The 27,263-nt window shown below is 49.5% G+C and overlaps 9 protein-coding genes across 9 annotated transcripts; 3 read left to right on the forward strand and 6 right to left on the reverse strand.

The window, feature by feature from the left end:
- Positions 1-1,238: 1,238 nt before the first annotated feature.
- ASPWEDRAFT_117655 (uncharacterized protein) lies at positions 1,239-1,674 on the forward strand (the record flags this gene model as incomplete). The annotated part of the gene is made up of 3 exons (XM_040828756.1): positions 1,239-1,364; positions 1,433-1,559; positions 1,619-1,674. 3 exons carry the CDS (start codon positions 1,239-1,241, stop codon positions 1,672-1,674), a joined length of 309 nt encoding a protein of 102 aa, XP_040685515.1.
- Positions 1,675-1,980: 306 nt separating this feature from the next.
- ASPWEDRAFT_175157 (putative C2H2 finger domain protein) lies at positions 1,981-4,984 on the reverse strand (the record flags this gene model as incomplete). Its single annotated transcript, XM_040831320.1, has 5 exons — positions 1,981-2,998; positions 3,053-3,799; positions 3,852-4,115; positions 4,167-4,888; positions 4,979-4,984. The coding sequence occupies 5 exons, from the start codon at positions 4,982-4,984 to the stop codon at positions 1,981-1,983; spliced, it is 2,757 nt and encodes a 918-aa protein (XP_040685516.1).
- A 1,774-nt stretch (positions 4,985-6,758) lies between these two features.
- Positions 6,759-10,463, reverse strand: ASPWEDRAFT_175158 (putative C2H2 finger domain protein; the record flags this gene model as incomplete). The annotated part of the gene is made up of 1 exon (XM_040831321.1): positions 6,759-10,463. One exon carries the CDS (start codon positions 10,461-10,463, stop codon positions 6,759-6,761), a length of 3,705 nt encoding a protein of 1,234 aa, XP_040685517.1.
- A 1,705-nt stretch (positions 10,464-12,168) lies between these two features.
- ASPWEDRAFT_118145 (uncharacterized protein) lies at positions 12,169-16,769 on the reverse strand (the record flags this gene model as incomplete). The annotated part of the gene is made up of 5 exons (XM_040828794.1): positions 12,169-13,018; positions 13,288-14,694; positions 14,800-15,698; positions 15,852-16,283; positions 16,557-16,769. 5 exons carry the CDS (start codon positions 16,767-16,769, stop codon positions 12,169-12,171), a joined length of 3,801 nt encoding a protein of 1,266 aa, XP_040685518.1.
- A 1,136-nt stretch (positions 16,770-17,905) lies between these two features.
- ASPWEDRAFT_639017 (putative NADH-ubiquinone oxidoreductase 178 kDa subunit) lies at positions 17,906-19,037 on the forward strand. The gene is made up of 4 exons (XM_040838713.1): positions 17,906-17,983; positions 18,115-18,348; positions 18,472-18,716; positions 18,783-19,037. The coding sequence occupies exons 2-4, from the start codon at positions 18,223-18,225 to the stop codon at positions 18,937-18,939; spliced, it is 528 nt and encodes a 175-aa protein (XP_040685519.1). The 5' UTR covers positions 17,906-17,983; positions 18,115-18,222; the 3' UTR covers positions 18,940-19,037.
- A 97-nt stretch (positions 19,038-19,134) lies between these two features.
- On the reverse strand, positions 19,135-20,527 carry ASPWEDRAFT_117361 (protein-histidine N-methyltransferase; the record flags this gene model as incomplete). Its single annotated transcript, XM_040828728.1, has 3 exons — positions 19,135-19,809; positions 19,873-20,196; positions 20,372-20,527. 3 exons carry the CDS (start codon positions 20,525-20,527, stop codon positions 19,135-19,137), a joined length of 1,155 nt encoding a protein of 384 aa, XP_040685520.1.
- A 636-nt stretch (positions 20,528-21,163) lies between these two features.
- Positions 21,164-22,577, reverse strand: ASPWEDRAFT_30815 (cystathionine gamma-lyase CYS3; the record flags this gene model as incomplete). Its single annotated transcript, XM_040833468.1, has 4 exons — positions 21,164-21,742; positions 21,796-22,243; positions 22,295-22,380; positions 22,449-22,577. The coding sequence occupies 4 exons, from the start codon at positions 22,575-22,577 to the stop codon at positions 21,164-21,166; spliced, it is 1,242 nt and encodes a 413-aa protein (XP_040685521.1).
- A 915-nt stretch (positions 22,578-23,492) lies between these two features.
- ASPWEDRAFT_43843 (DNA-directed RNA polymerase III subunit RPC25) lies at positions 23,493-24,638 on the reverse strand. The gene is made up of 7 exons (XM_040836124.1): positions 24,435-24,638; positions 24,278-24,376; positions 24,120-24,216; positions 23,963-24,049; positions 23,852-23,915; positions 23,624-23,801; positions 23,493-23,566 (listed from the first exon to the last, which is right to left on the reverse strand). The coding sequence occupies exons 1-7, from the start codon at positions 24,444-24,446 to the stop codon at positions 23,522-23,524; spliced, it is 582 nt and encodes a 193-aa protein (XP_040685522.1). The 5' UTR covers positions 24,447-24,638; the 3' UTR covers positions 23,493-23,521.
- On the forward strand, positions 24,541-27,139 carry ASPWEDRAFT_43846 (CCCH zinc finger protein). The gene is made up of 2 exons (XM_040836125.1): positions 24,541-26,730; positions 26,783-27,139. The coding sequence occupies exons 1-2, from the start codon at positions 24,871-24,873 to the stop codon at positions 26,993-26,995; spliced, it is 2,073 nt and encodes a 690-aa protein (XP_040685523.1). The 5' UTR covers positions 24,541-24,870; the 3' UTR covers positions 26,996-27,139.
- The last annotated feature ends 124 nt before the right edge of the window (positions 27,140-27,263 follow it).

Raw genomic sequence — 27,263 nt, forward strand, 5'->3', positions numbered from 1 at the left:
TATAGTTGTAGTATGCAAGTAGTAGCTATAACACGGGGCGACGGGAAATGATGCGCAGGCCGGAGAGAGGGTGGAAGGGCAGGAGAAGTGGGAATCTCACAGCCACCAACAGCCAGACGCGTCACAACCAGCACCGGGGAGATGAAAAACAGCCAGCAAGAAAGTTGAGGATGATGGTGGACAAGAACAAATGCCCGCAAAGACACCCGTCGACAGCAGGTTCACTCGTTTGTTCCGTGGGTTGCGTCTCTAAGGGCGGAAAGACTCGCGACGCCTTTTGCTTGCTTTCGCCTCAGCCACACACAAAGAGAGGGTGCTCAGCCACGCCTAACTAGATTGGGCCTAGAACCGCCACCGTCCCGCGGCGCACGTGCCCCAGAATCGACCATTGCAGCTCCACGGCAGAAGGAAATACTGGAGCTGTTGCAGCTGTTTTTTTTTTTTCGCTGCTGCGGCGCGGTCAACACCCCCTTCCAGGAACCACGTAGAACGGGGGGTTTAAGCTATCCATCATCTGTAGAGAATCCGTAGTCTGTCGAATGGAGGATTTCCATCAGAATTCCACGTTTTTAGGAGGGTTCTGGGGCGACCAGAGCAGGTCGACAGCGGCCTGAAAGAGGGGGTCAGAGAAGGAGAAAAAGTGTCAGGAACAGAGAGCTTTCCCCAGGGCCGAAGCTTATCGCCTTTTGGCTCCTCCCCGTCATTTGGTGTGCCAAAAGGAACTCCAGTTTGATATCATGTGATTGCTGAGTCAGCTCGTCGATGTGAAGGACTAATCTGGAGTGTTTATAGGAGGTTTTTATGTTATATATTGATGTATTATTGTCTAGAGAAGCTGATATATCTATTATATGGATAGTATTATATATTATTGCATATTATGCCTGTTTATTTACATCCGTGTAGACGATGCTCTGTGTATATCTCACCGCTAGTTATTCACACAATCTCTGCATGGATGAAGCCCAGTTTCCACTTGCTCATAATGAATAAATTACTATCCCAATCGATTACATTTTATCCTCTATAGCTCATCTCATCTAAATAATTTTACAATCCAAGTTCATAAAATCCAGCAGTAGCCAACATCATCCCATGACTAAGCGCTGACTAACCCCTCCCTCCAGAAGATCCTAACCTATGCAAATGTAGACAATCTCCATCTCATCCATAACCAAGCCCTAATATTCCATCCTCATCAAAGAAAGCAAACTCAATTGAATGAACTTGGAATCAAAATGTTCTCTCGAGCTGTCCCCCGTGTATCTCCTTCGTCCCTCTTCGCCGGACGAAGAACATTGACCACCACCCGTCCCCGATTCAACTCACCATCATCCACTCAACCCAATCACTACAAGGAGGGAGTGAGTATATCCTTCTTTGACTTTGAATTCTGTTTCTTTTATTCTATTACAGTTCTAATAATTCCCAGTTGGCGCGGTACAAAACCTTTAGCAGCCCCTTCGCCAAGGTCTTCCTGGGTGCCATTTTCACATATCAGGTGATTTACTGGACGTGGTTGAAGCTCGAGATGGATGAGACGAAATATGAGAAGAATCGTATGTTTTATCCTCTATCTCCATCTTTTGTTTTATGATTTACTAATTGATTCTCGTAGAACAAGTTGCAGCTCTGGAGAAGAAGGCGAGGGAAGTGACAGCCTCACAGAAATAATCATCTACCATTTTCCACAGCATCGTCTGTTTTATTTCGTGTATTATACCTCAATGACTGAATCGACTTGTGTAAATTTAATCATCTTTGCTGCTTTTGTGACAGGCTATTGTGGGATATGTGTCGACCGTTATATATACTTTGTAGGTAACGTAAATGTATCATTATTTCATCAACGCTAACAAAAGAAAGAATGCTAAGATCGGGATGACTTACAAGTCCATCACCAAACATTATCTACAGCTCTTATAACTGACTATATATCATGAGACCCCATTTGTAGAGAGATTATCCCTTTCACAGCTATCACACAAGGTATGGGGGCAGTAAAGACATTGGTCCATGCAGGCCAGCGAAAACAGACCCTGCCGACACCGACACTGTGTCGTCCTCATCAGCTCGGCTGATACAACCGTCATCAGAAGAAGGAAGACCAACGCAGTTGAAAAACGTTTGGCCTTGCTCTGGTCGTGTATTTTTCGCCGGGATGAAACCCGCAGACTCCGTTGTCGGATCTTGACTGGCACTCATGGCTTGCTGATATACAGGATCGGAATTCAACATCGGGGCCTTGCCTTTTGGTTTCTTCCCAGTACTCGCCCCCTCAGTCCTGCTGCGCTGGCGCGGAGGGTTTTGCGGTGGGTGAGGTGCTGCGTATTTTCGCTTTTGCGGAATGGTCGCCTCGGACGGGGAGTAGGAGATTGAGGCAGAATGAGAATCACAGTGTTCGAAAGAGAGCTTCTCAGCCGGATCCTGGCTCATTTCGTCCTCTGACATGCAGCAACTGCTGCTCTCAGTGTCATCATCGTCGCTGTTTTCCTCTCCAAGCTCATTCCCATTCACCATCCTTTGCTGTTTCTCCTGTTCTCTCTCCCGTCGCTTCGTCAAGTGTCCCGATGGCGGTAGCCAATCCCCGATTCTCTCCCCTTTCTTAAAGTGTTCCGTATCTATGTGATTGAATCGCTCGTTCCACGCCGCGAGACCTTGGGTCTTGAGAGGGATAATTCCTCGGCAAAAGCCACACCAGAACTGCGACTGGCCATTTCGACCAATGCGGTTTCGAGAGAGACCTGTCTGTACTTCATCTTCACTGACTTGATGGTGTTTCCTCAGATGCTGGACGTAAATCTCTTGCCGGTAGAATAGACGGGCACAAGGCAGATCGTCGTCTTTTTGTGTAGAATCCGGGAGAGTGCACCGCCAGCTTTGAAGGTGAAAGTGTTGTGAGTTCTCGTGTCGCTTCCAGTCTGCCTTGCTCCCGAATGTTTTGTTGCATTTATGGAATGTGCACCCATAAGGTCGATCGTGGCGCTTCTTGTGCTTCCTGGACCCATGGTTAGAACAGACACATACCAGAGGTGAAGGGGTCAACACATACTTCATCTCACAACGTAACCGCGTTCGTTTTGGGCAGCGGTCACACTGTATCCAGTCCTTTTTATCCAGGATCGGGTCGGATGCTCCAGACAAGCTGACCTGAGTAGAACCCGAGGGAGTAGATAGTTTGTCCAGGGCTGCAGACAGGATTCGCTGAAGCATCTCCCTCTTTCTATCGCACAGCTCGGTACCTTGGTCCATCATGTCTTCCCCATCTTCTCCTTGGCTTCGTCTCCGCTGGTTGCTGTTCATGATCTTCGTCAATGCATTGATCATGTTCCCTGCTGCTTCGGAGACAATGTCTTCCATCTTGTCATGCTTTGTACCGCCCAGTTGAGAGGTCATAGAAGATGACGAGGGAATCTGGTCGAGGGTTGGAGGAAGATTTAGAGACTTGAGGCCTGGCAATTCAACTGTTTGTGAACCAGCAAGTAAGGGTTGTGCCAGGGATTGACTCAATACATGATGATGATGGTCGTCATCGTCCTCGTCCTCATCATCATCGAGAATTTTGATGGGATTCAGGGTCAAGCTTTCCGAAGATCGAATGGGGTCAGGTTGAATCACCGTCTGGTCAGGGGCAATTGAATTGTTGCAAGACTCCTGATCGCAGTCTGTCTTCATAGTCATATAATCCGACTCAGGCACCAGATGTGTCTGGAATTCGGGCTCTTCTTGCGAGAAGCGATCAACCAAGGACGGTGCAACTTCCTGTGGTTTGACGCATTTTTCATACCATTCCTTGGATCTAGACCTTGTCAGCACTGTCCTGTTACACCCAAGAACAGAGGAGCACTCACTTTCTCAGCAAGTCTTCGGCGCTCTCATCGTTGTGCATTCGTGCCAGATGCTGTTTGAAATTATCCAAACGGGGCCATTTCTTATTTCTACGAGGGCAATTCTGCCCAAAACACATGTACAGAACTTTGGGTCCCCGTTCGGGCTCTTGCTTGTGCACACACTTCTTGTGCCTTGCGAGATCATTGATTGTCCCGAAGCCTTCTTTTCTAGTGCAGCCCGGCTCGTCGCATTTGAACAGCTTCTTATGCCGTGCCTCGTGTTTCCTGGAGCAAATTAGCACAAATGCTTAGGCAAAATGGGCGTTTGCTACGCACTTTTTATCCGAAGGACATTTTCCTGTCCACCGACAACCGGGGTAATCACAATGGATCGAATCCTGACCCATCAAAGATGAAGACTCCATCTTCTCCATGGAGTCGCCTGCTTCCTCGCCATATTTGACAGGAGCATGGTCGAAGAGTCCCCCCTGTTCATGTTCCTGCTCACGGGGTGCCGCCTTTGGGCTGCAGACTTGATCGATTACGGAGCGAGTCGCACAGCTCTTGCTGCCGTATCCCGAGTCCGATGGCTGCAGGCCATTGTATTGGCTTCCAGTTTCAGAGGGTGTACTGTACTGATAGTGGGAATATCGGCCGTCCATATCACCCATGTGCGAGGGTTTACCCATGTGCTGCATGCCAAAGGCCGCTGGAACACCTGTGATTTGCAAGGGATTCCATGCATCCTGATCACTCGAGACTGAGATCCTCGGAACATGGTACTGGGGGTAATCCAGGGGTCGAGTTCGCGGGGACGGGGGTGACTGATTGTTGTACGACAACCAATGGCCAAGGATGGATGTATGGTTTCGAGAGAAGGCAGCGGGATCCGAGCCGAACTGAAGCCCAAGTAGGGAAGTGGGATCTCCCAATGCGAGGTCAGATGGGGCTGTCAAGCCGTCCGAGGATAGTTCGACTGGCGATGGGGTCGGAACCATCCGCGTTTCCATGATGCCCTGTAGGACATCGCCGTTGTCCCAATCTCTGGATCGTGTTGCCTGCAAACTCGATAATCAGCATTGACAACTAGAATGATGCCTCAAGAAGAAGCAAGAGTGGATCATATAATGCGCACGACCGTCACATACACTCATGATGGACCGATGGCAGCTGACCGAGGATCCGTCTGTGGGGATATTTCGATCTTGCCCGGTTTTGCAACGGTTTCAGACGGACAAACAGTCTTCTGACTTGGTTGTTATCGATGGACCAGATCGATCGGAATCAGGGTGATAGTTGTCGATTTGAGGCGGATCAGCAAGCCATCAGGCTATTCTTTGTTTCCTCGGTTTGGTTCGGATGAAGCAAAGGTGCACGGTGGTAATAGTGATCCAATAACAAACAACCCTCGATAATCAGGGCGATTAAATTCCAACAATCCAATGAAGACGAAAAGTGCTCATATATAATAGATAATAGTAATAAAAAAACAAGTCAACTGGAAAAAAAAAAAAAAAAAAGTCAAAGAGTGAGAAAAAAGAGAAGCAGAGAGGGCGAGAGAGCGTGGCTAAAAGATGCGGTGATGATCAACCGCCAAACCCCACGCGATAACCAGTCCAAGACTCAGTCGTCAACGTGTCCCAGGCAGAACGAAAAGAAAATCATCTAAGAAAATTAAAAAGGCGCGCACAGACAGTGACAGAGTGACAGGGGGACCGGATGATCGATGATCGACTTCTGGGCTGGAAATGGAATGTCTCCAGATCAAATGTCCTGAGGGAGTAATAATAATAACTAGCGGGCTGTTAGTTCGAGTGACAGCTGAAAAAGGGACTCGCTAGTCGTTGAGATAGAATCGCACCTGTCATCCGTCAAATGCAAAGAGCCCCTGATTGAAAAAAGGAAGATGGGTCAGAACGCAACTATGGACAAGCGAAGAGAAGAATGGTGATAATGCTGCTGTCTCTGGATGAAGATGACTCTCTTCATCAACGTTCATTCAAGGGGGCTCATCAACCACGAGGAACCCATGAAGCTTCGTCATCCGCCCACCATTGTTATTTCCGTCGCATTTATTTCTGGCTGTCAGTTCGACCAGAAAGAAAGAAGAGAGAGTGAGAGAAAAAAGCAAACAAGAGGGGCATGTAAGGTTGAGAGGATCATCCCCCAGACCGACCGCTGATTGGGGAAAGCAACGTGTTTGCGGTGGCTGTGCCTGTAAGGACGAGAAGCGATGGCCTCCAACGATGATGAATCACTTTACAGGCATGTCGCATCACGATAATCCTAATATCTGCAGCTAAGAGCCCAACCTTCACCCGGCCCAAGGGTGATGGGGCACCCGAAATAAAGCCCTCATCGTCTCAGACCATTCCACCGGTGCTATTTCCCTTCATACTATACTCACGATTCAAGTCTCCATTCTATCCCTTGTCCAGGATCAAAACATGTGAGAAATTGTCGAACCATTGCTCTACCCCCAAGGCTGTATCTCGATTGACTATCTGAGGCTGCTGCAGGCGTTGTGGAACATCGGCTAGCTAGCTATATGCACTTTGATCCAATCATCGCCATCATACCAACTGACGTTTTCGGCTGAGACGACAATAGTACGGTGTCCAAAAGCGAAATAGAGTCCAAAACCCCCAAACTGGTACTGCAAATTCATTGATGGAATTACTCCGTATAGAACAGATCTAAACCAAAATAGACAGAAATAATAAATTAAAAAAAGGTCATCAACTCTTAGACACCGCCCAAAGTGCCAGGGTATCATGTGGATATAATATAACCGAACATCAAGGATGCAACTGGGATCGTGGATGATTTTCCTCCAAAAAGTGTAAAAGAAAAAAAGCAAAGAAAAGAAACCGGGCATCAAAATACAATAATAAAGAAAAAACTCAACCGAGGGGAAATCCGGGATCATCACATATAGTGTGGCTCGCAGGTTTGGGTGTAGTCTGTCACCATAGAACTATCATACGATAGGGTCTGTGCGATGGAAGTGGGATGGCTATAGTTGCTCTCGGCACCGGGAGACATGCAGAACTGGCCCTGTGGATCAATCATAGGCTCCGTCGAAGGTATAGGGAGATGATATTGATTCGGTACTCCTAGGTTGGGTGTTCGTGGCCTGGACATAGGCTGTGATGGTGGGGGGTAGGTCACTGAATTCTGCTGCAGAGGCATGAATTGCGTTTCGCCCCCTGCTGATCGCGGGAGATCCACATCTAGATACTCAGGCACTTCATCGAACGCGTTACCGTTATATGACTCGGGCTCAGCGGAGATAAAACCGCTAGATAATGTGGTTGTCAGGTGGGGCGGCGGATAGGTGGGGGTAAACATGGCAAGACCTGTCGGTTGCTGATGGCTATTATTCGAATATGGCCCTTGCGTCATGTCCATGTTATTATTATTATTCAACTTCCCCTCCTGTTCGTGTTTGATCCCGTTCGGATAGGGTGGTAGACCAGCCGTCCCATGCGCGTTCGTATTAAGTCCGGCAGGGTTGAATTCTGCGAGCGTGTTGACTGGAAGATCCCTCTCCTTCACGAGCGCCAGTACTGGCATGGCGATCTGTTCCATATGCTTGGCCAAGTGCACTGTGAGTTTCTTCCAACTACTGCAAACATTGCCACAGAATCGACACGGCTCCTCGCGAGGATTCTTCGGGGTATCGTGCCGGCAATTTTCCACCAGTTCCCAAAGTATCTCAATCCCACGCTCACGGTTGGCTTCTTCCTGCATTTCCGGTGTGATGATATCAGGCTGGTCCTTGGAGTTCTTGGACTTGGATTTCTTGACCTTGGGTTCAGGCAGCTTATGCTCCCGGACAAGATGCTGTACGAAGTTGTCTTTCCGGTAGCACGTATGATGGCAGTCAGGGACGGTGCAACTCCACCACTCCAGTTTCCTGTGCCGCTCGGTCTCGTGGCGTACCCAGTCTGCTTTCCGCTTGAATGATTTAGGATCACTGCAGTGGGCAAAGGTACACGTGAATGGCTGTACATCCTCGTGGATATGTTTGGTCCAATCCGATGGCTTCTGGAATTTCTTCACTCTGAAGCATACGGGACACTCAAATTCCGCCGGAAGACGTTGGACCGGTGGCAGTGGCACGCCCAATGGAAACTGTGCCGCTGTGACTGTGCTTTCCCCGAGAGCCTGTGGGTTACCATCAACCGTCCCCTGTCCTGGGATTTGGAACTGGGTATGAGCAGAATCGTCTTGAGGACTTGCCCGAGGAGCCAGCATTTTGGCTTCTCCGCCTTGGGCAAAGCAGTATTGGCCAGCCGTGCAGTTACTGTTGCTCACAGCACGACCGTGGTTAAGCTTGCCGTCAACCAGCTTTCTGTAGCGCTTAAGCTGCTCATTTGCAAAACGCTCGAGCAGAGCTGGTTGAAGCCTAGGGTTTAGCTGGGAAATCTGTGTCTTGAAGCCGTCGATCGTTGGCACGGGCAGACTGGCTAAAACAGGGAAATCCATCACCAAGCCCTTGTCATCGACATTTTCATCATCGTCGTCATCATCATCATCACCGGCATCATGTCTCGGCTCAGGCCTTACTGGCTGGGCCGGTTGGTCGTTGGTAGAATTCGTTGGGTAGGCAATATTTGCCACGGGGGGTCCCCCATGGCTTGTCATAAGGTCAACAAGTCCCGGTGAAGAAGGCCTGGGTATTTCACTCCTGCTTCTCCCGCGAGTCTTTTGAGAATACCAAGGGTTGCCTGACGGCTTGCTTGGCGATACGGCACGAACGGAATCCCTGCCTCCAATAGCCGCCATCTGGCTTGCAATTGCAATCATGGCTCCTCCCGCGCTGAGATTGGACTGTTTGGGCGATCGCCCAATACTCAATTTACGACCATGATAGTGCGGGAAGCTGTCCTTCCTCTGAAGACTGGCTTTCTCATCTTGGTGGACACCATCACCATTAGGGTGACTGACGGAAATTTCGGACAGTTGGCGTTTCAGGTTGGAAGCGGTCTTTTTAGGGAGAAACTTTCGTAGGCTACTCCGTCTCTCCTGTTTCTTGCCGTGATCGTCGTTGATCGACAGGTTCTCAAATGATCCGCCCGCTCCGATGATGCTATTAACATCCGCCTCCCGTGTGCCCCAGGTCGCGGCACGCGATAGCGTTTCCATGTCCCTGGCCCGGCGTAAAAATTCCATCATGGCTGCACTTGAACTCTGGGGTTGCACTTTAGGTGCTGGAGAGGCCGAGTCATAGTTATCCTGCCAAGGAGGTCCTCGTAACATTTGGCTAGGCAAATTTTCCTCATCCTCTGGCTGGTGTTGTTCAAGTGAGGTTGTGTGGATGACACTGACTGGAGGTGATTCGGATCCGCTTCCAGCCCACTCGGACGCGGATTCACTGAGTTCCTCGTCACTGCTTTCATGAACCAGAATGCCCGGGCCAGGGATGGTAGGGTCATCATATCGGTATTTATAGTTGAAATAGTCTTGCTGTAGCGACGGATCCCCTGCACTCTTTGCTCGGCGCCTGTTTCCCTTGTGCTCTTTCCGTCCCCGGTGCACGGGGGTATCGTCTCCTGCCTCGCTGTTGGCGACACTCACAGAAGCGGACCAAGTTCGGATGCCCTCATTCTTTTCATTGATCTCGCGTTGAATCTCCATCTCAGCGGGGCTAACCACAAAGATATCGTCCCTGGATGTCGGGTCAATACCAGCCCGTCCAGTTGTCAAATCACGAACCCAGGATCCATCGTGGGATCGCGCGATGGAATGACCAGAATCCGAGAAACCAGTGTCATCTGGTTCGTTATCATCGTCGCCGTCATCATTGTCGTCCTCGTTCACCTGAAGGTGCATGGTCGATTGGCTGGGTCGTCGTCTTGAGAAGGAATCTCTTTCGGGCGAGTCGCCACGAGTGTAAGTTTCGACCTTGACTATGGGACTGACAGCTCTTGCGGATTCAGCGCCCCAGTTGGCACTCAGGTTGTCGCTCATGGGACTCGTGATCAAAGACGGGGTCTGTTGTTGATGCTGTGTACCACCAGAGCTATGATGCTGAAAACTCGGTGATGATAGTCGGCTATCCCCTGTAGTGACGGAGAGCATGGTATTAGTCAATTCAGGCGACGGACTCGGGTTATAACTGGCGTCTGGGCTGAGTAGCTGGGTTGAAATGGCTCCTTCTATGGAATCGAAACCCTCCGAACCGGGGGTGTGCATGTTCTGAGGGACCATCAAGCTATGTTGCTGGTCACAGTTCAGGTTCATGTCCACACTTCCCCAATAATCAGTATCGGGCGAAGTGTGAGCACTCGGGCTACTAAATGCACTCTCTCGAGGGCTGAGGAAATTCGAAGACGGTATCGAGGCATTGAAAGTATTTAGATTGCCAGCATGGAGAGAAGCGGGATTGAGGCCATGATCATGGGGGAATGCGCCCTGACGATCTGAGGGAGATGGAGAAAGATCCCGCATGCCATTTTGGGTGGGATCTCCGCCCCTCATAGGCGTCAGTCTGATCGCGGTCGACCTGAACGAGGCTTCCTCCGGGTCTAACGGCGCGGAGAGATAGGGGTCTTGAAAGTTGGAATCCTGAAAGGCCATTTCTGTCGGGGATGAAGTTCGGACAAACTGAGGCGATAGAGTCGACATGGTCTGATGGTTCCAGATTTCGAAAAAAAGTATTCTTATTTCTTTTGTGGTTTATTTCGCTTTCCTTTTTTGTTCCTTGTACTATTTCAGGCGGAGAATAATGCACGCAAAGACAACTGTAGCAGAATGGGAAAAATCATGTCGAGAAATCCATCGATGATACAAAAACAGATATAAACGAGAGATATTAGCAAGAGTATTGATGCGCGGGATTCAAGATGGCATCTGCAGTGACGTAGATCCAGGGCAGAGTTGAGGCAGTCACGAATTGATGCCGGAGATACGACCGGAGGCAAATGGAAGGGCAGGTATTCTCCCGTAGGCTGACAGGGCCGGAATGAGGCTCTGCAGGACGAAGAAGAGGATGAGAGGAGAAGAAAAGAGAGGAGAAGAGCAAGAAGAGACCGGGAAAGAATGGATAACTGACGCGAAGGCGACAGGTTCAGGAGAAGTGGCCCAAGTGGGGGTGGGAAGAATTAGCTTGTGATGTGATGATGGAGAAGTTGCAGTGGCTGTGAAGTGGGTTGAAGGAACTGAGCCACGAGAGCCAGACAGAGCCAGGGATACGAGGCTAGATAGAAAGCGACAGACAAAGACGGAACAGAAGAGAAGAGAATAATAATGATGGTTCTTTGATCCTGGTCGACGAGGAAGAATGCGGCTGGCGAGGGCCAAACGAGGGCAAAAAAGACGCCGGCGTCAGACTTGGAGTTGGGCGCATTGTCGGGTGTGGCAGTCCGGGCGGGGTTGAGCAAACGAGGGATGATCATCGTGCCTATATTTATACAGAGCAGATGGGGATCGTGAAGTTATTATTCTCATTACAGATGGTTATACAGAGTAGTACCTGATTATTATTAGTACCACGAGGGTATCAACCACGGGCCAATATCCTCATCCACGGTCCACCAGTGTTCATCCACAGTTCATCCAGCGTCAATACTCGAGATCCGTGGATGGCATGGCTATCCTAATACAACCATGTTAATAGGGTTGGATATGATCATCGAGAATTCCAAATCCAATCTTGCATCGAACACTCCATACCAGCCATGATCCACCAGTATCATGGGCGATAGAATACAACTAACGTGGACGCCTTCAGCCCTGTGAGGCTATGTAGACAGTGCCCTTCTCCATCGGAAAATCATGGCCAGACCGTCGCTGTCTAAGCCACGGGATGATGCGATCGTCCATCGGCTCCTTGTACAGACTAGAGAGTGGTTTTGTGTCAATATTATCATCCTGTTTTACTGTCTGAGATATCCTTCTATATACAAGAGTTGAAGATTCATCGCCATTCCATCCTTGTAAACACCAACCGCTCTGACATCATAAACAGTGGCTGTGTCCGTTGTCAAACAAGATAAACATCATCCATTCATAGCACTAGATCGGCAGCATCAATCAGGAAAATCATATCATCGTCATCATTCATAGGCAAATCGCACCAAACACATAATAATAACACAGATCATACATGCATCGCTGAAAGTTACAAGATTAAATCATCACAAAAAGGGACTGCTCCCAAAATGAAACAATATAAAAATGCACATGAGCCTTGGTATAGCCAAGAGATGCGAAAGAAGAAAAAAAAAAGAATGTAAGAATTGGTCGGTACCAAAGTCGAGAAAACCACCCAATCATAAGTCAAATCATCAGTCATTAGGTTTATCACTTTTCGTTTTTTGTAATATCACGTTTAAATGCTATCCTTGCTTCCTCTGCGTGGCTTAGGAGACAAGGATCCGTCCCTGGAGCTGGCGATTTCTTGACGTCGGGCCATCACCACCGGAGAGTCCGAGTACAGGACGGTTCCCTGCGAGTACGTGCAGGGACTGGTCTTGCTTGCATCTTCGGCAAAGTCCTCATGGGCCGCCTCGCGAGTGATTTGAGGGAAGGTTCGGAGAATGACATGGCGGGTCGGCTCATCCTTGGAGCTAACACTGCCCTCCTTGGCGATTCCATACTCCTCCCACGCTTCGTTCGAAACACCCTCCGAGTTCGGCGAGGGGATCGAGGCCATGATAAGCTCACGTTCAACACGGGCCAGTCGCCATGTCTCCGCCGCGAGCTTGACAATCTTCTTCACCCCGGTAAGCAGGGAGTCCAGTTGCTTGGGGTCAGCAAAGTGCTTAATGTGGTCGATGATCTCGTCGACGATCACGCCAGCCACAACGTTGATTGACTGCTTGGCATCAGATGTGGTGTAGGCAGCCTTGAGCGTCTGCTGTCTCCAGAAGGCTTCACGTCTTACGGATTTGCGTCGGATATCCATCGACAGCATTTGGAAGAAAGTGTCTGCCTTGTCATATCTCCGGCCCAATGTGAACAAGAAGGGATGGAAGATACGATACGTTAGGGTTTTCGAAATAACATGTTGCACATACGCTGACCGCAGTTCGCACGATGCGGGGGTATTATCAAGGAACGATGGAAGTTCCGAAGGTATTTTGGATAGAATGTCCTTTGGTGGATCAATTGGAAGGTACGCAAAGTGCTCCTTGGACAGGGCGGCAATAAGACGGGAAAGCTGATCGAAGCAGTCCAAACTAGAGTTCAGATTCTTATCAGAGCAGGTACATTTATATCGTTATCAACATGTCGTCATCATCATCATCATCAATCTATTAAAGAACATGAAGGGAAACAAAGGGAAAGAAGAAATGGAAACAAGATAGCAGCGAGTGTGGTCTGTTTCAATCTTGGAAAAGAAAAAACAAAGTAGAAGAAACTGAGACAGAAAGGAAAAACCAAAAATTTTTTTTTTCAAAAAAGAAAGTGCGCTAAAAACACATTCTCAATGCACTAGGTCACTTACAAGAATGGATCACCCTTTGTGCTCTTGAGGTCAGTTGCTTCGCCAAGGCTGGACAAGGTCTTCCTCAGCCTTTCACAGTCCTTGTCCAAGTTATCAATGGTAGTGCGCATTCCTGATGATGCGGTTTGAACCTGCTGTTCCTTGAATGCAACGTCATCCTCCAGCTTCGCCTTCTCCTGTTCAAGTGTAGATATTTGTTCGGATTTTTGAGCAATCTGCCCTTCTAGGTCGGCGACCTGCTCCGCATGACTGGTCTTAAGAGCTTCGACTTCTTGCGCATGTTGCTCACGGGCCTCATCCAACTCTGTAACCTTGGCAGCCAGCTGGTCGCGGGTTGTCGATAGGTCATTTTGTGTCGAGTCAAGTTCAGCGGCGGTGGACTCCAGCTCTGCAATCTTGGTTTCGAGTTCAGACCTAGTGGTACCGAGTATTTCTTTTGTGGATGTCAAATCCGTCACCGTCGAGTCAAAGTTCGTTTGTAGTGTGTCGTGAGTAGCTTGCAGTGCGTCGTGAGAGTCTTGCATTTGCTGTTTTTGGTCTTCGTAATCATTCTTCATCGATTCCTGTTGGTCCAATAACTGTGCTTCGCGAGTTGCCAAGGCTTCTGCTGCCGCCCTCTCGTCTTCAGCCTTGATCTCCTCGAACGATTCAGTCATCTCCCGTTTCTGTGTTGCAAGAGCGTCCGCATGCGCTTCATTCTTCTGTTTGATTTCCGTCTCATGGGATTCATTCTTCTGTTTGATTTCTTTCTCGTGGGATTCATTCTTCTGTTTGATTTCCTTTTCGTGGGATTCCTGGGCTTCATGCATGTTGTTGGTCAACTTTGTGACCTGGCGCTCGAGGTCGATCTTGTTCAGCGAGAGCTCCTTGTTGCACTTCTCTGAGTCAGCCAGAGTTTCTTCAAGATCTCTCTGCTTTTCCTCCAGATTTCCGAGCTCCATTCGGAGTTCGTTGATTGTGTTTTTCAACTTTGCGCCTTCTTCTGCGGCTTCGTTTGCCGTCTTCCGCATCTGATTCTGTAGCGCTTCAATGTAGAAGTCCTTGTGCATCAAAGCCTGCTCATTTTGAGCCTCAATTTGCTTGATTTCAGCTTCACGGGTGGACAATTTGCTCTGAGTACTCTTGTATCCATGGAGCAGGCGATTGATGTCCGGAATAGCATCCGAGATCCTTTGGAGAAGCTGAATATGCTCACCGTCACCCTCCGGAGGCGACATCATTCCCTTCGGATCGAGCCCATGCCCCCCATTGACCATTGACAGTTCTTTGATGGCTTGGAAGGGGGCAAAAGCGGGGTCGATGTAGCCGCGAGAGGCTTGGTGATGATTTTGGGGAGGTTGTTGTTGATAATTCATGTACGGAGAGGCCATCCCGGCAGAGCTCATGACAGGTGAGTATTGAGCATAGCTTTGAGCAGACGATGGTGCCGTGACGGGCATCCCATGCTGCATCATCGACTGCATTGGCTGCATCGCTTGCATCGATTGCATAGGCGGCATCGACTGCATTGACTGCATTGGTGGCATCGGTTGCATCACCGGCTGCATGGACGGAGGGGTGGCATGTGGAGACATCATGGGGGGCATATAATTGTAAGCGCGTGCAAGTGGACTGCTGACCTTCGGCACTGGCGAGGCAGGCTTTGCTACAGGAGACGCTGCCCTCTGAACAGGAGATGCAGGTCTCTGTCTGGGGGAGGCAGCCCTCTGTCTTGGTGATGCAGTCTTCAAGACAGGCGATGAAGCCTTAGTTGCTGTGGGTTTCGGAATAGACGACTTGAGCACAGGCGACGCAGGTTTGGAACGGACAGGTGATGCAGGTTTCCAGGTAGGCGACGCAGCCTTCGTGCGTGGCAAGGGAGAAGCAGGCTTTGAAATAGGAGAAGCTGCCTGGCGAACAGGAGAAGCAGCCCGGGGTGGTGGAGATGCAATCTGGGGCTCAGGAGAAGCGACCCTGTGTTGTTCAGGGGGGAAAGCAGTTGACGTTTCAGTGGCGTACTCGGCAAATGACCCGGCACGCGAACGGGGAGGACTTGCTATGTTTTTAGCGTCCGTCCAAGATGGTGATTGTAAGGAGGCCGAAGCAGGAGCTGGTGAAAATATAGGGGCCTGGTCTTCGGTGGTTGAGATCTGTTCGGAGTGTTCTGCGGTGTCGTGTTGTCCATTCAGCACGTTATCACTAGCTTCAACAGCCTCGTTGAACGGTTCTGATTGCCCTAATTCCTCCGAGCGTAGTCCTTCATGTATCTCAGAATCATTCGGAACATCGTTCACAGCTGGTTCCTGGATTGAGATGGGGTCTGGGCTAGCTGGTCTTGCAGAGCCACTCTCTTCGATGCTGGCCGACCACTGAGGGGTCTCCTCGGCTTCGAGGGGGGCCGGGGGCTGCTCGACAGCAGCGTGTGGCTGTTCCTGATCCAGCTCTGTTACTGGTTCTGGCTCCTGCGCAGGCGCGGCTTCCAATGCAGATTCCGGCGAAGGCTCTGCGGCAGATTCAGCAGGAAGATCCGATGTAGGCTCCGGCGCGGCCTCCTCTGGTGCAGGCTCGAATGAAGTCTCTGGCACTGTTTCGGGCGCAGCTTCAGGCGCAGGCTCGAATGAATTGTCTGGCAGGGTTTCAGGAGCAGTTTCAGCAGCAGGATCGAATGCAGATTCTGCAGTAGCCTCTGCAGTAGCCTCTGCAGTAGCCTCTGCAGTAGCCTCTGCAGTAGCCTCTGCGTTGGGTTCCACAGCAAGCTCGGGTGTAGGCTCTGGTGCGGTTTCCAATGCAGAATCGAAATTAGATTCTGCGGCAGGCTCGGGTGTAGGCTCGAGCGCAGTTTGCGGTACAGGTTCAAATGTAGATTCTGTTGGCTCTGCTGTTTGCTCTGGGACAGGTTCTGATGCAGGCTCGAGTGTAGACTCTGCCGTTGGCTCTTCTGTGGTCTCTGGAGCAGTTTCTGGGGCAGTCTCCGGAACAGCCTCTGATGAAGGCTCGAGTGTGGATTCTGCCGTTGGCTCTTCTGTGGTCTCTGGGGCAGCTCCTGGTGCAGGCTCAAGTGTAGGTTCTGCTGTTGGCTCTGCTGTTTGCTCTGGAGCGGCTTCTGATGCAGGCTCAAGTGTAGATTCTGCTGTTGGCTCTGGAACAGGTTCTGATGCAGGCTCGAGTGTAGACTCTGCCGTTGGCTCTTCTGTGGCTTCTGGGGCAGTTTCTGGTGCGGGCTCTGGGGTGGATTCTATTATCGGCTCCGCTGTTGATTCAGCGATAGGCTCTGATGTAGGCTCTGGTACAGTTTCCGGTGCTGCTTCTGGTGTAGGCTCAGGTGCAGGCTCGGGCGCTGATTCGGGTGTGGGCTCTGGTGCAGCTTCTTGCACTGGAGGTTGTTGTTCCTGCTCCTGTGGTTGTTGTTCAGGAGTGGGGGTCTGAGGTGTCTGGTTCTCTGGCACATCTTGGGCCTTGCCCTTCTTATTATTCTTCTTGTTGGCGGGCTTCTTCTTCGCCATTGTGCTAGGTTATAGGGTGATTAATGCGTGCCCAAGTTCAAATGATGCTGAAAGACGTGTTTCCAGTAGGATAATACTGGATAAGGAGGGGATGACTAGGTCAGCAGAGAATCGATTGGGCGGATGCTGAGTTAGAACTGTACATTTGCAAGCGTGTTCGGCGACTTCAGAAGATATATTCCGAACAGCAGGACGCAAAGACCCAGAAAATGATCAGTCGAGAAGCCTGAATGTTTCAAATCAAGGCAGAGGCAGGAAAAAAAGAAAAAAAGAAAAAAAGAAATCCAAATTAAGGGCTCCTAATTATAGTGGAGTATGCGAGGGTGCACAAATGGAGGGGGTACACGAAGACAAGTCTGCCGGTATCAGATAGCTTTTCAAGCAGGCAGACGATTCAGGAAGGTCGGAAAGGATATCAAGTCGCGGGGCCTGAGAGTATGGAAAAATCTGAGGAATAGGAATGAAGAGAGGGAAGATGAAGGGGAAAAATGGCCAGCTAATAACCTATTTCAGGTAACGCCAAAAAAAGAAATCCTCGATTCAGATGACACCACGACAACCAGAATACCAGCCTCATGCTGCCTCAGGGGGGCTGGAAGACGAGGCGGAAGCGGACCGACCCTTGGAGAGCCCGGATTGTAGCATTGATACCCATTGTTCTACCCAAGTCAGACGAGGCCGATGATGCAGAAGAAGGCATTAGGGCGAAAATGGAAAAAAAGAACTGGGTCCGCAATCTTTAATTTCCAGCCAACACAAAACCGACGGGCTCGCCTCGTAGAATTATTGGGCAGCAACGATGAGAGCAATCTCTTTTGGTTTGCCTCTCTTTTCTGGTGGCAGGATGAATCATACTGAACGTGAGCAAAGAAAGAGGGTAAGGTGGACATGTGGGGTAGCGGCGCTAGATGACATGTCGCCCTTGATGTCCAAACGTTTGGGGCCTGCATGAATTGGCAGCACCAGGTAGCCCAATCGACGCGCTCTTAATGGAGACTTGTAACCACCAGTGGAGAGCAGTCGGTGTGAGGCAGCTGGCGATGCATCAGCATCACCTAAGTGCGGTGTAGAATCGAGAACCATTGGCGAGACAACGCAGCGACCCGCCAATTGACGAGACGACTCATCGCTGGCGAGCAAAATAGCTCCATGCAGCTAGGGATTTTCCCAAACAGCCTCGACTCCGAAGATCCCACTTGAGGGATCTGACCGGCGTAAGTTTCATCATCATAAGAGGTGGTTTGGATTGGTCGTGGTGTTTCGCTCGCTCTCCGTTGCTCGCTCTCTGTCCGCCCAAAGAGGCCAAACGCGCTCGTGCGGCACTAGGCCTAATCCGTCAGTTTAGGTCACGTGACCCTCTGTCGAAACCGCCGCGCTTTCAACCTCATCGCCGGCAGAAAGGGTAGGCGAACGGCATCATCACTGTTCGCTGCCAATTGTCCCCCTCCACACCATGTTCTTCGCCAGGCGATCAGTGGCTTCGACGCGGCACCTGCTGCGGAATCAGCAACCCCGAAGATTCGATTCCCACGCCGCTCACGCTGGCCATCATGCCCAGCCTGTGAACGAGAGCTTCGGCGTACGTTCCTGTCGCCCCTCCTATCTAATTGGCCCCCCTGCTCTACCTCTCCTCTCTTATTTGCTAGCTTATCCGCTGCATATTTTGATCTGTCTTGACTAATGTTCGATCTGGATCATATAGCGTAGCTTCTATGTCACCGTCGGCACCTTTGCATCCGCCTTCGTCCTATACCAATTCACCAAGTCCAACCAGGAGTCCGGTTCGCAATCATGGATTTCCAACCTCATCCAGAAGTGGACCCCATCGGAGAAGGTCTTTGAGGAGAGAAACGCTATCCGTACTGCTGTTATGGAGAAAGCTGCCTCTGACCGTCACCTGTTCCACTCCCAGGGACCCAGAGCTGTCTATGAATTGAAGCAGCCTGAGTATGTCATGACCCAGTTTTTTTTCTTCCCAGCCACCACGATTTGCTGATAGTATTCCTTCCGCAGGGTCATCTTCAACGGCGGATCTCCTTACAACGTCCCTGTTGGCTCGTCCGCTAACCTGAGCGGCGTCGTCTCCCACTACGAGCGTGAGAACCAGCAGGTGGAGGAATCCCGTGTCTCTCGTATGCAGGATGGCAAGGTTGTCTCTCTGTATAACTAGGCAAAGCAAAAAATATCGATCTCTTGTATTTGTTTGAATACTGCCTATCATAGGCAAGAGTAGCAGAAGCTAAGGATGCGTTTGTATGTACATATGCCAGGAGGGAGGGTTTTCCCCAGCAATACTTGATTCAATTTCACTTTCATTTGTTCCAATTCAATGCACTTTCGGATTTGCCGGCATATTTTTGTTGAATTATTGCCCAGCTTCTGCGATCTCCAAGACCACCCTCCCAACGCCTTCATACTTGACATCCAATTGCTGCTTCACTTCCACGCTCTGGTCGATACTTCTCAACACAGCCAAAAACTCATCCACGCCTCCCCCAACGCCAAAGTAAACCTTCTTGGCCGCTATCAAGCTACGACTTTTCGACTTTGCAGTGGTTGATCGCCGCAGCAGCGCAAGCAGCGTTTCTGAAAATATACCCAGGGCCGATGGGGAATAGATCGTCTCACTCGCAAGGATCAAAGTCTTGCTTGTCCCTTGTCCATTGGCAGAGAAAACCAGATCGACAAAAGCGGGTGACCAAGCACCGGAAATGAAGTCAACTGTGATACTTCGCTGGCGGAGATCTTTTTCGAAGCTTTCCAAAAGTTCAGGCGTGATATCCAATTCTTCCTCCTGGTCTAGACTCTTCTGTGTACTGTCTGCATCCGCATCCACAGGAGCTGCCAGAGTTTGACGTGTCACGATATTGTTCCAGGTCAGGAGGAGATTAGGCAGTGTGACCAGACGAAGCACGGCGGAATTGTAGTCCGCAAATGTAAAATGAGTTTTTCGTTGAGACGTAGTCGACTCCACTGGTGCTGGCTGTGATAACAGCTGCGCGAACAGAGCGAGAGACGGTATTGCCGTTCCTGCACCAAGCTGGAGAATCATATATCAGTGATGATAATGCTCCCATACAGCAGTAGAAAAGAGACAACCAACCTCGATAACATGACGATTCTCATCCCACTCATTGCTAGTCTCGGATGATCCCATCCCTCCCTGTTCGTTGACGACCAGTTTTGCCAAGTCCAATGCACACTCCCAAGTCTTGAAACCACCTTCATAGAAACGCGGCTTAATGTCACCTTCTTCAAGGCCGGCGATTAGTTCTTCGTTATCTTGCCCAGCGCTGTCTTCTGCCATCAGCTGAGTTCGAATGTCGAAAACCTCTCGACGGGCAAGAGTTAATGACCTCTTAGTGCCATCTTGAGAGGCATTGATTGAGAGCCTGTTAAATGATATTTGAGATGGGAGAGCTGGTAGCTGTGATATGGTTATTCAATGTCACATGAAAGATAAAATCCCGGTTTGAAAAAAGACTTTCAGATTAACTGGGACTTTATATTCCCATTTGAAACAGCTTTGGAAAATAAATATCATAAATGATATCTCAATTTCAATATACACTTGGAAAAGATAAGGGGAATATCCAACTTACCCATTCGCCCATTTCATGTCTTTTTGCTTCCACCAGCTCTGGAAGTGAATCATCATTATTCAGAGAAGAATTAACATTTCCTTCCTCACCAACATTGATATCTGAGTCATCGATATCAATATCGTCGCCCGAAAACCCAAAACTGAACCCGGACATTATAGGAGAACTGGTAATGTCAAACCAGGACAGTCCAAGTGATTAGCTGTCTAAATTTTCCAATGAAAATTTTGGAATCTGAGAATAAAAGACAGGAATATATGGCAGTTGTCAAATACCCTCTTCGTAAATCAGCGTTGGTGAGGGTGGGGTTGTATAGCTGCAAATCCTTTGAATGAAAGAGCGTTTGGGCAGTAATTCAGGGTCTCAATTTCGCAGTAAACCAGATCACTGATCAGAATATGCACAGCAAGGGCCGTTCCAGTGAGAAAATCTGGTGATATCCAACGAATTTTCAGAATCCTGTAGATGTGCTTCGACCCTCTTGGTCAAAATTTTGCAGGCGTCATATCCATTGATGACTAAGCGGGTGACGATGGCGGGGGTTTTGTATGTATACAATTTCACTGCTCATGATCAGACAAATATAGTATTCGCATAAGACCAGAGGCTATATAAAGGATGAAAAAGGATTTTTTTTATTAATACAGAATTGAATTGAATGCAGTAGCTTGGAGATAGTCATCTCTAAACGGTAAACACGTATCGTCATTAGTTATGCCAGTTTTCTATCAAAAGATCTATCTATGAATCCCTTGGTCTCTATCGAAGAGATCATCAATCAATGCATCATATTTAGGCGCTTCCGTTCTCCTGCTCGGCTGCAGCCTTGGCCTTGACAAGGGCCTGGAGGACATCAGTCTTGAGGTCCTCGGCATCCTCAACACCGCAGCTCATGCGGACAAGATCGTCAAAGACACCAGCAGCCTCACGCTGGTCCTTGGGGATACCAGAGTGGGTCATGCTTGAAGGGACCTCACATAGACTCTCCACACCACCCAAACTCTCTGCCAAGGTAAAGACCTTGGTGTACTGGCAGAACAGATGAGCGGCCTTTTGACCTCCCTTGATGCGGAAGCTCAGCATACCACCACCCATACCTTGGCGGTGTTGCTTGATAGCGATCTTGCGGTGGGGGTGAGAGTCGATACCGGGGTAGTTGACGGAAATGACATCTGGGGAGGCTTCGAGAGCCAGGGCGACAGCAGTTGCGTTAGTGGTCGCCTCGCGAGCACGCAGGTGAAGGGTCTTGAGACCACGGTGGGCGAGCCAGCAGTCAAAGGCAGATGGGACAGCACCAATAGCGTTCTGAAGGAAGGTAAGACGTTCTTTCAAGTCCTCGGAGCTGAAGGCTGCGACACCCATCAACACGTCCTAGTTCACAGTAAGTTTGGTGGTTTGGTTTGATGGTTCTGGAAAAAACATACCGAATGGCCGTTGATATACTTCGTGACAGAGTGAACCACAATATCTGCGCCGTGCTTCAACGGGTTCTGGACATAAGGGCTCATGAAAGTGTTATCCACCACGACAGTGATTCCATGGCGATGCGCAAGCGCTGACACCTTCTCAATATCGACCAATCCCAATGTCGGGTTGGACGGGGTCTCGATCCAGATCAATTTGGTATCATTGGGTCGAATCAATTCCTCCACATCCAACTCAATGCTTGGAGTAAATGTCACATGAACGCCATGAGCCGCTGCGACCTTGGTGAAGTATCTGTGTGTTCCACCGTACACATCGGAAACCGACACGACATGGGAGCCCGCAGCGAGGGACTGGAGGATCGTAGCTGTGGTGGCAGAACCAGAGGAAAAGGCAAGGGCATATTTGGCATGCTCGAGAGCTGCGACAGCCTGTTCAAAGTTGTCCCTGGAGAAATCAGTATTTTTTGTGAAGATATCAAGCTTCAGAGGAGCTCACCGGTTGGGGTTCGAGCTGCGAGTGTACTCATAGAGACCAACGGGGTTGCCAACGCTGGTTTGGGCGTAGGTAGTAGAAAGGGAGATCTAGCAGACTACATGTCAGATCCACGATCCAGCAACATCACCAAGAGTCATAGTTGAATAAGACTCACCGGAGCAATAACAGCACCAGTTACAGGATCGTGAGGAGCTCCAGCGTGGACAGCCAGCGTTCCGAACCCAGGCTCTTGCGGCGCAGTGCCGTTCTCCGGTCGCAAAGGAATGGTAGAGTTGCCAGTCATCTTGACGTCTATTGAAGGAACAGAAATGCGAGACTAAGAGGGGGGAAGACGAATATAGAGGAAGGATGGAGAAGAGGAAAAAGATTATTAAAAAAAAAAGAAGACGGTCTAGATAGAAGTGGAACTGTCACAAGCGAAACCGTTATTGGATTTATGGCTGAAGATGAGATGATAGAGGTAGCATATGAGATCACCGGCCCTTACAGAAATCAATGAGATCTACGGCACGTTTTCAGAAAGAAATAAATATGAACCAGAGAAAATATAGCCAGCTCGACGGATTATTTGTAATATCACAGTTTATAATCAAGAAGAAAAACCCAGAAGACTGAGGGGCAAAAGAGAAGCAGAAAAAAAACAACTCTCCCCTTCCCCTCCTTGGCGTTTTCAAGAGTCATCAAAACTCCCCTTTGGTTTCTTTTACGTGAGAACCATTCCAGAAACCCGAGTTAATTAGATTAAGATGCTAAAGACTCCACCAGCAGAACACCGTTCGGTCTTCGATCTGTCTTCGAATTCCCACTTCGACTTGGCGGTGGCCGAGAGTAACCGAACGCAGCTATCAGTGACACAGGGCGAGCTTGAAGCCGTACGCAACAGTGACATTGTTTCTGTCGAGGCGGGGTAGATAACTAGAGAATGCATGCAAGGAATCAACTTTTTATTAGTATCGGCTATTGATCTGCACTGGAAAGTCTGTGCTATCAGATTTAGATTGAGCTTTGACATTTTCAAAGGAAAGTCGTGCAGTTGCGATACAAAAATGCCGTGGCAGTATTCAGTTACACAACTACGTAGGACTACGATGTTCAACATCCTTCCAGCAAGGTGTCATTGATAGAATTGTTCGTTAATTTCATGCTCAGCTCATTAATCTCTTCAGTGTATCAAGAATCGGTTTTCTTCTATCATAAACCATCCATACCCAACAAACCAGGAATCCATCACCACCATGACACAGGTCCAAGACCAGCCATTTGCATCGAACCCTGGATATCAGTTAGCTCGGTCACTAAACACAGTAAGAGGACATATCAGGGTCATACAATGATCGAATATGCAGGCTTCCGCTCAATTGCTGCGCCATCCCCAAGATCCGGTGCGTTAGGGATCTGGTCGTGCCATTCCTCCATCTCGACTCGGAATCGAACAATTTCTCCTACATCGAAATAGAATGTCGAGCCGTCTTCGTTATCCCAGACCCAAACTTGGTCGGCGTAGTCACTGTTGGGGTTTAATAACTGAGTTGGTAGATGTGTTTGAGAGCAACTCACAATCGAGCTCCATCTAGAAGAAGGTCTGGGGGCACCAGGATATCAGTGTAGAATTCCACTCCAACTGTGACAAGTCAATACCAGGTCTCTTGTTTGAATTTGACTGCGTACTTCTAATTCCATGCTCAGTGCCGCTGGCAATCTTCCCAAGCATGATTTCGCCTTTGAATGGCCGGAAAACAATAAGGCGGAACTTGACTAGAAGGCATTAGATACAAATGCTTAAACACGAGGTCCTATATGCAAAGTACTGCACAAATGAACATACCGTTGACATTAACAAGACCAGTCCCATGGCCGATCAGACCATCGGATGATTCGAGCAAGTCATAAAAGCCGATACAGAGGCCAATTTTCTGAACAACCTTCACGACAGAGTCAGCTGAACGGTTCTTGCGCAATTGAAGCCAGTCATTGACATCGTACTTTATTAGCATATTTCTCGTTGATATTGTCCTCAATGGCCACGGCACTGAATTTGGAAAAGTCTTCGGGTGAGATCTGAATCAGATCGGAAATAGTTGTCTGAAAGAAAGGTTAGTACGATAGTCAACAAGAAAGACTTGGATAGGTCGACACTGACAAGGATAAACATGGTGATCTTGAGGTGCACACAGCGCAAATGACGGAGGAGTTCTATTCCAATACAATCACACGACAAACATGGACAGTTGAAGACTGAATCCCATATTCAGAACACACTCAAGTTTCCTATATTCCAAAGAAACTATGCCTCCAAAGACAGGAAATTCATCTTCCTGAATAATATAAAAAGCCGAAGTGCTGCAGAGAGCCTTTCAGCCAATCGCAACGTGCGGATCAGCCTGATTTTTTGCCTGACAGGCGCAGCGCCACGTGATCGGCGCGCGATTCCTCTTTGTGCTCGGAACGGAACAACCGGGCTGGAGCAGCAGATGCTCCAGGTCGATAACGAAACTTTTCTTCTGGATGGCTTCAAGATGGAGTGAGGATGGCCACTGGCTTGTCCCGATCCGACGGTCTGCTGAGATATTCCCGCAATGAGCTCCCAGGGGTTTTCTTTCCCCCCTCCCCCTCCCCCTCCTCCTCAGCGACAACCACAGCAGCAGCATAATCCTACATACCCGTCGACCGTGCAGTATGGACAAGGCCACTATAATGGCCAGCGAGGTGGACGTGGCAGTGGTGGACATCACAGAGGCCGTGGGAGAGGCTTCGGGAATCGAGGATCAGGCCGTGGAGGCCACTTGGCTTCCTCCGATGCCAGTCACCATTCTGCATACTCCCCGTCTGTCGGCTACCCACCAGTGAACTATTCGGGTTACACAGTTCAATCTCTGCCGAACCATACTTCAAATGTTCCTACCTCGCAATATACCCCCTCGCAGTCCCCTGGCTTCCAACATCAGACCCCAGCCGCCTACGCATCACCGCAACCATTTGCCCAACATGCAGCAGCGCCTTACCAGCGTCAACCAAGCTACGATGCCGCTTACAATCCACCCGCAGCGCAATCGACACCAAGCTATCCTCCAGTTATGGCTGCCCACCAGCATGTTCCTCAGCCAGGACAACCGCCTATGATGGGTCCGCCTATGCACTGGGGATTTGAGCAGGCAGGATTCACTGGGTCCTTTGCGGGAGGTGAGCACGGACATGCACGGGGCCCGCGCCAATTTAATACCCATGGCCATCAGGCCTCTACGCCTGACAAACCAATGAAGCAGTACCCGAACAAGCGTGATCATACATCAGCTTTTGGAAAACCCCAATCGGTTGGGCCACGAACTCCGGCACCGCCTCCGGTTCCGAGCTTTGGCAACCCTCTACCTTCAAAGCCACCGCCTCCGGCTGATGTTTCGCGAAAACAGAAAAAGAAAAAGAGAAGGCATAACCAGCTTGGGTTGACTCCTAAGACGGAAGACCACGAGTCGAGTGAGGAGGAAGACGATGTGGATGAAGAGTCACGGCTAGCACCAGAAAGCGGTGTTCCAGCGGCTCCGCTTCAGTTTTCCTATAAGGGGCGGACGTCCAAGTTACAAACAGCCTCGGAGATCGCTGCATGGATTGAGGAGCGGAAGAAGCGATTCCCCACTCAAGCTAGAGTCGATGAAAAGAAAAAGGCCATAGAAGAGGCGAAGAAGGCGCGCGATGCGGCCTTGAAAGAGAAGGATGCTCGCAAGCAGGAATTGAGACGGCCACAAAAGGAGGCTCGTGCAAATAAAGATCCACAAGAGAAGCCTACCGATGCAGCTGGCGTGGCCGAGAAAGCCAAGCAAAAGGCCGATAAACTACGCCGAAAGCTTGCGCGGGAAGAGAAACGGGTTGCTAAGGCCGAGGCGGATGCCGAACTGGCTCGGCTTCAAGTTGAAGCACTACAAAAGAAGTCTATGGATGATGGGAACGAGGCGACTTCAAGCCAGGCAGCGCCAAACACAGATGAGGCTCAGCCCGACCAGATTGTCAATGGGACAACATCTGAACAGGAGCCGCAGACTTTGGATGAAACCGATGTTACACAAAGTGCTACTACACCCATTGTATCAGAAGATCCTATTACACAGGACACTTCCTCAGCACTAATTGACGATGCCGTTTATATCTCGTCTTCTGATTCTGAAGCCAGCGATTGGACCTCTTCAAGCGGCTCCGACGTTTCATCGGATTCGGACGAGAGTGATGATGACTCTGCGCCCGAAGAAGCGAGTTCTCGTCGTGAAGGCCCGGAGCGCGTGCCACCGCCACCCCGAGAAGAGAAGAAGCGAGTGTGCCGGCACTTTGCTCGAAGCGGACGTTGTTTACGCGGGGACAAGTGCAAATTTTCCCACGAATTGCCAGAGCGGGGGGCCAAAGCGAAGCAGCCACCCGAAAAGAAGGGACGGAAGGGGCTTTTGCAGTCGGTAAGTGAAGAAGATATATTCACATTTCAGGGATATGGCTAACTCTTGCTAGTTACTTGAGCGCGACAAAGAAGACGAGACCCGACGAGTCATGGAAGCGATCACGTGGCTCGGCGAGAACGGCATGCTGGAAGAACCAGCCGAAGAAGTCAAAGAAGCCAAAGAGGCCAAAGAAAGCGAACCCCCAGTGGTTCAAGATAGTGAACATACTACTAATAACAACGGGAGCAAAGAGGATTTTTACTGTTACCACCCAGGGATCTAACTAGATCCTTTGACATGTATCTACTAGTATCTTCTTTCATGGTATCGGATCCAGCTAAACCAGTTGGCCACCACTACGATATAATGACCTGACTCTAGAACCAATGGCTGATAAAAGAATTTTCAAAGCATCTATACTCTTCTCAGTAACTGCCCCGTTTCTGCATCATGTACATGTAGCACTCCCACCAACGCTCTAGCTGCGTCATAGTGCAAGCTTGATTCCTAAATTGATGCACATTTCTTAGGCTTGTTTTCTTTTTTTTTTT

Source organism: Aspergillus wentii, assembly GCF_001890725.1.
Source record: "Aspergillus wentii DTO 134E9 unplaced genomic scaffold ASPWEscaffold_7, whole genome shotgun sequence".
Lineage (NCBI taxonomy): Eukaryota > Fungi > Ascomycota > Eurotiomycetes > Eurotiales > Aspergillaceae > Aspergillus > Aspergillus wentii.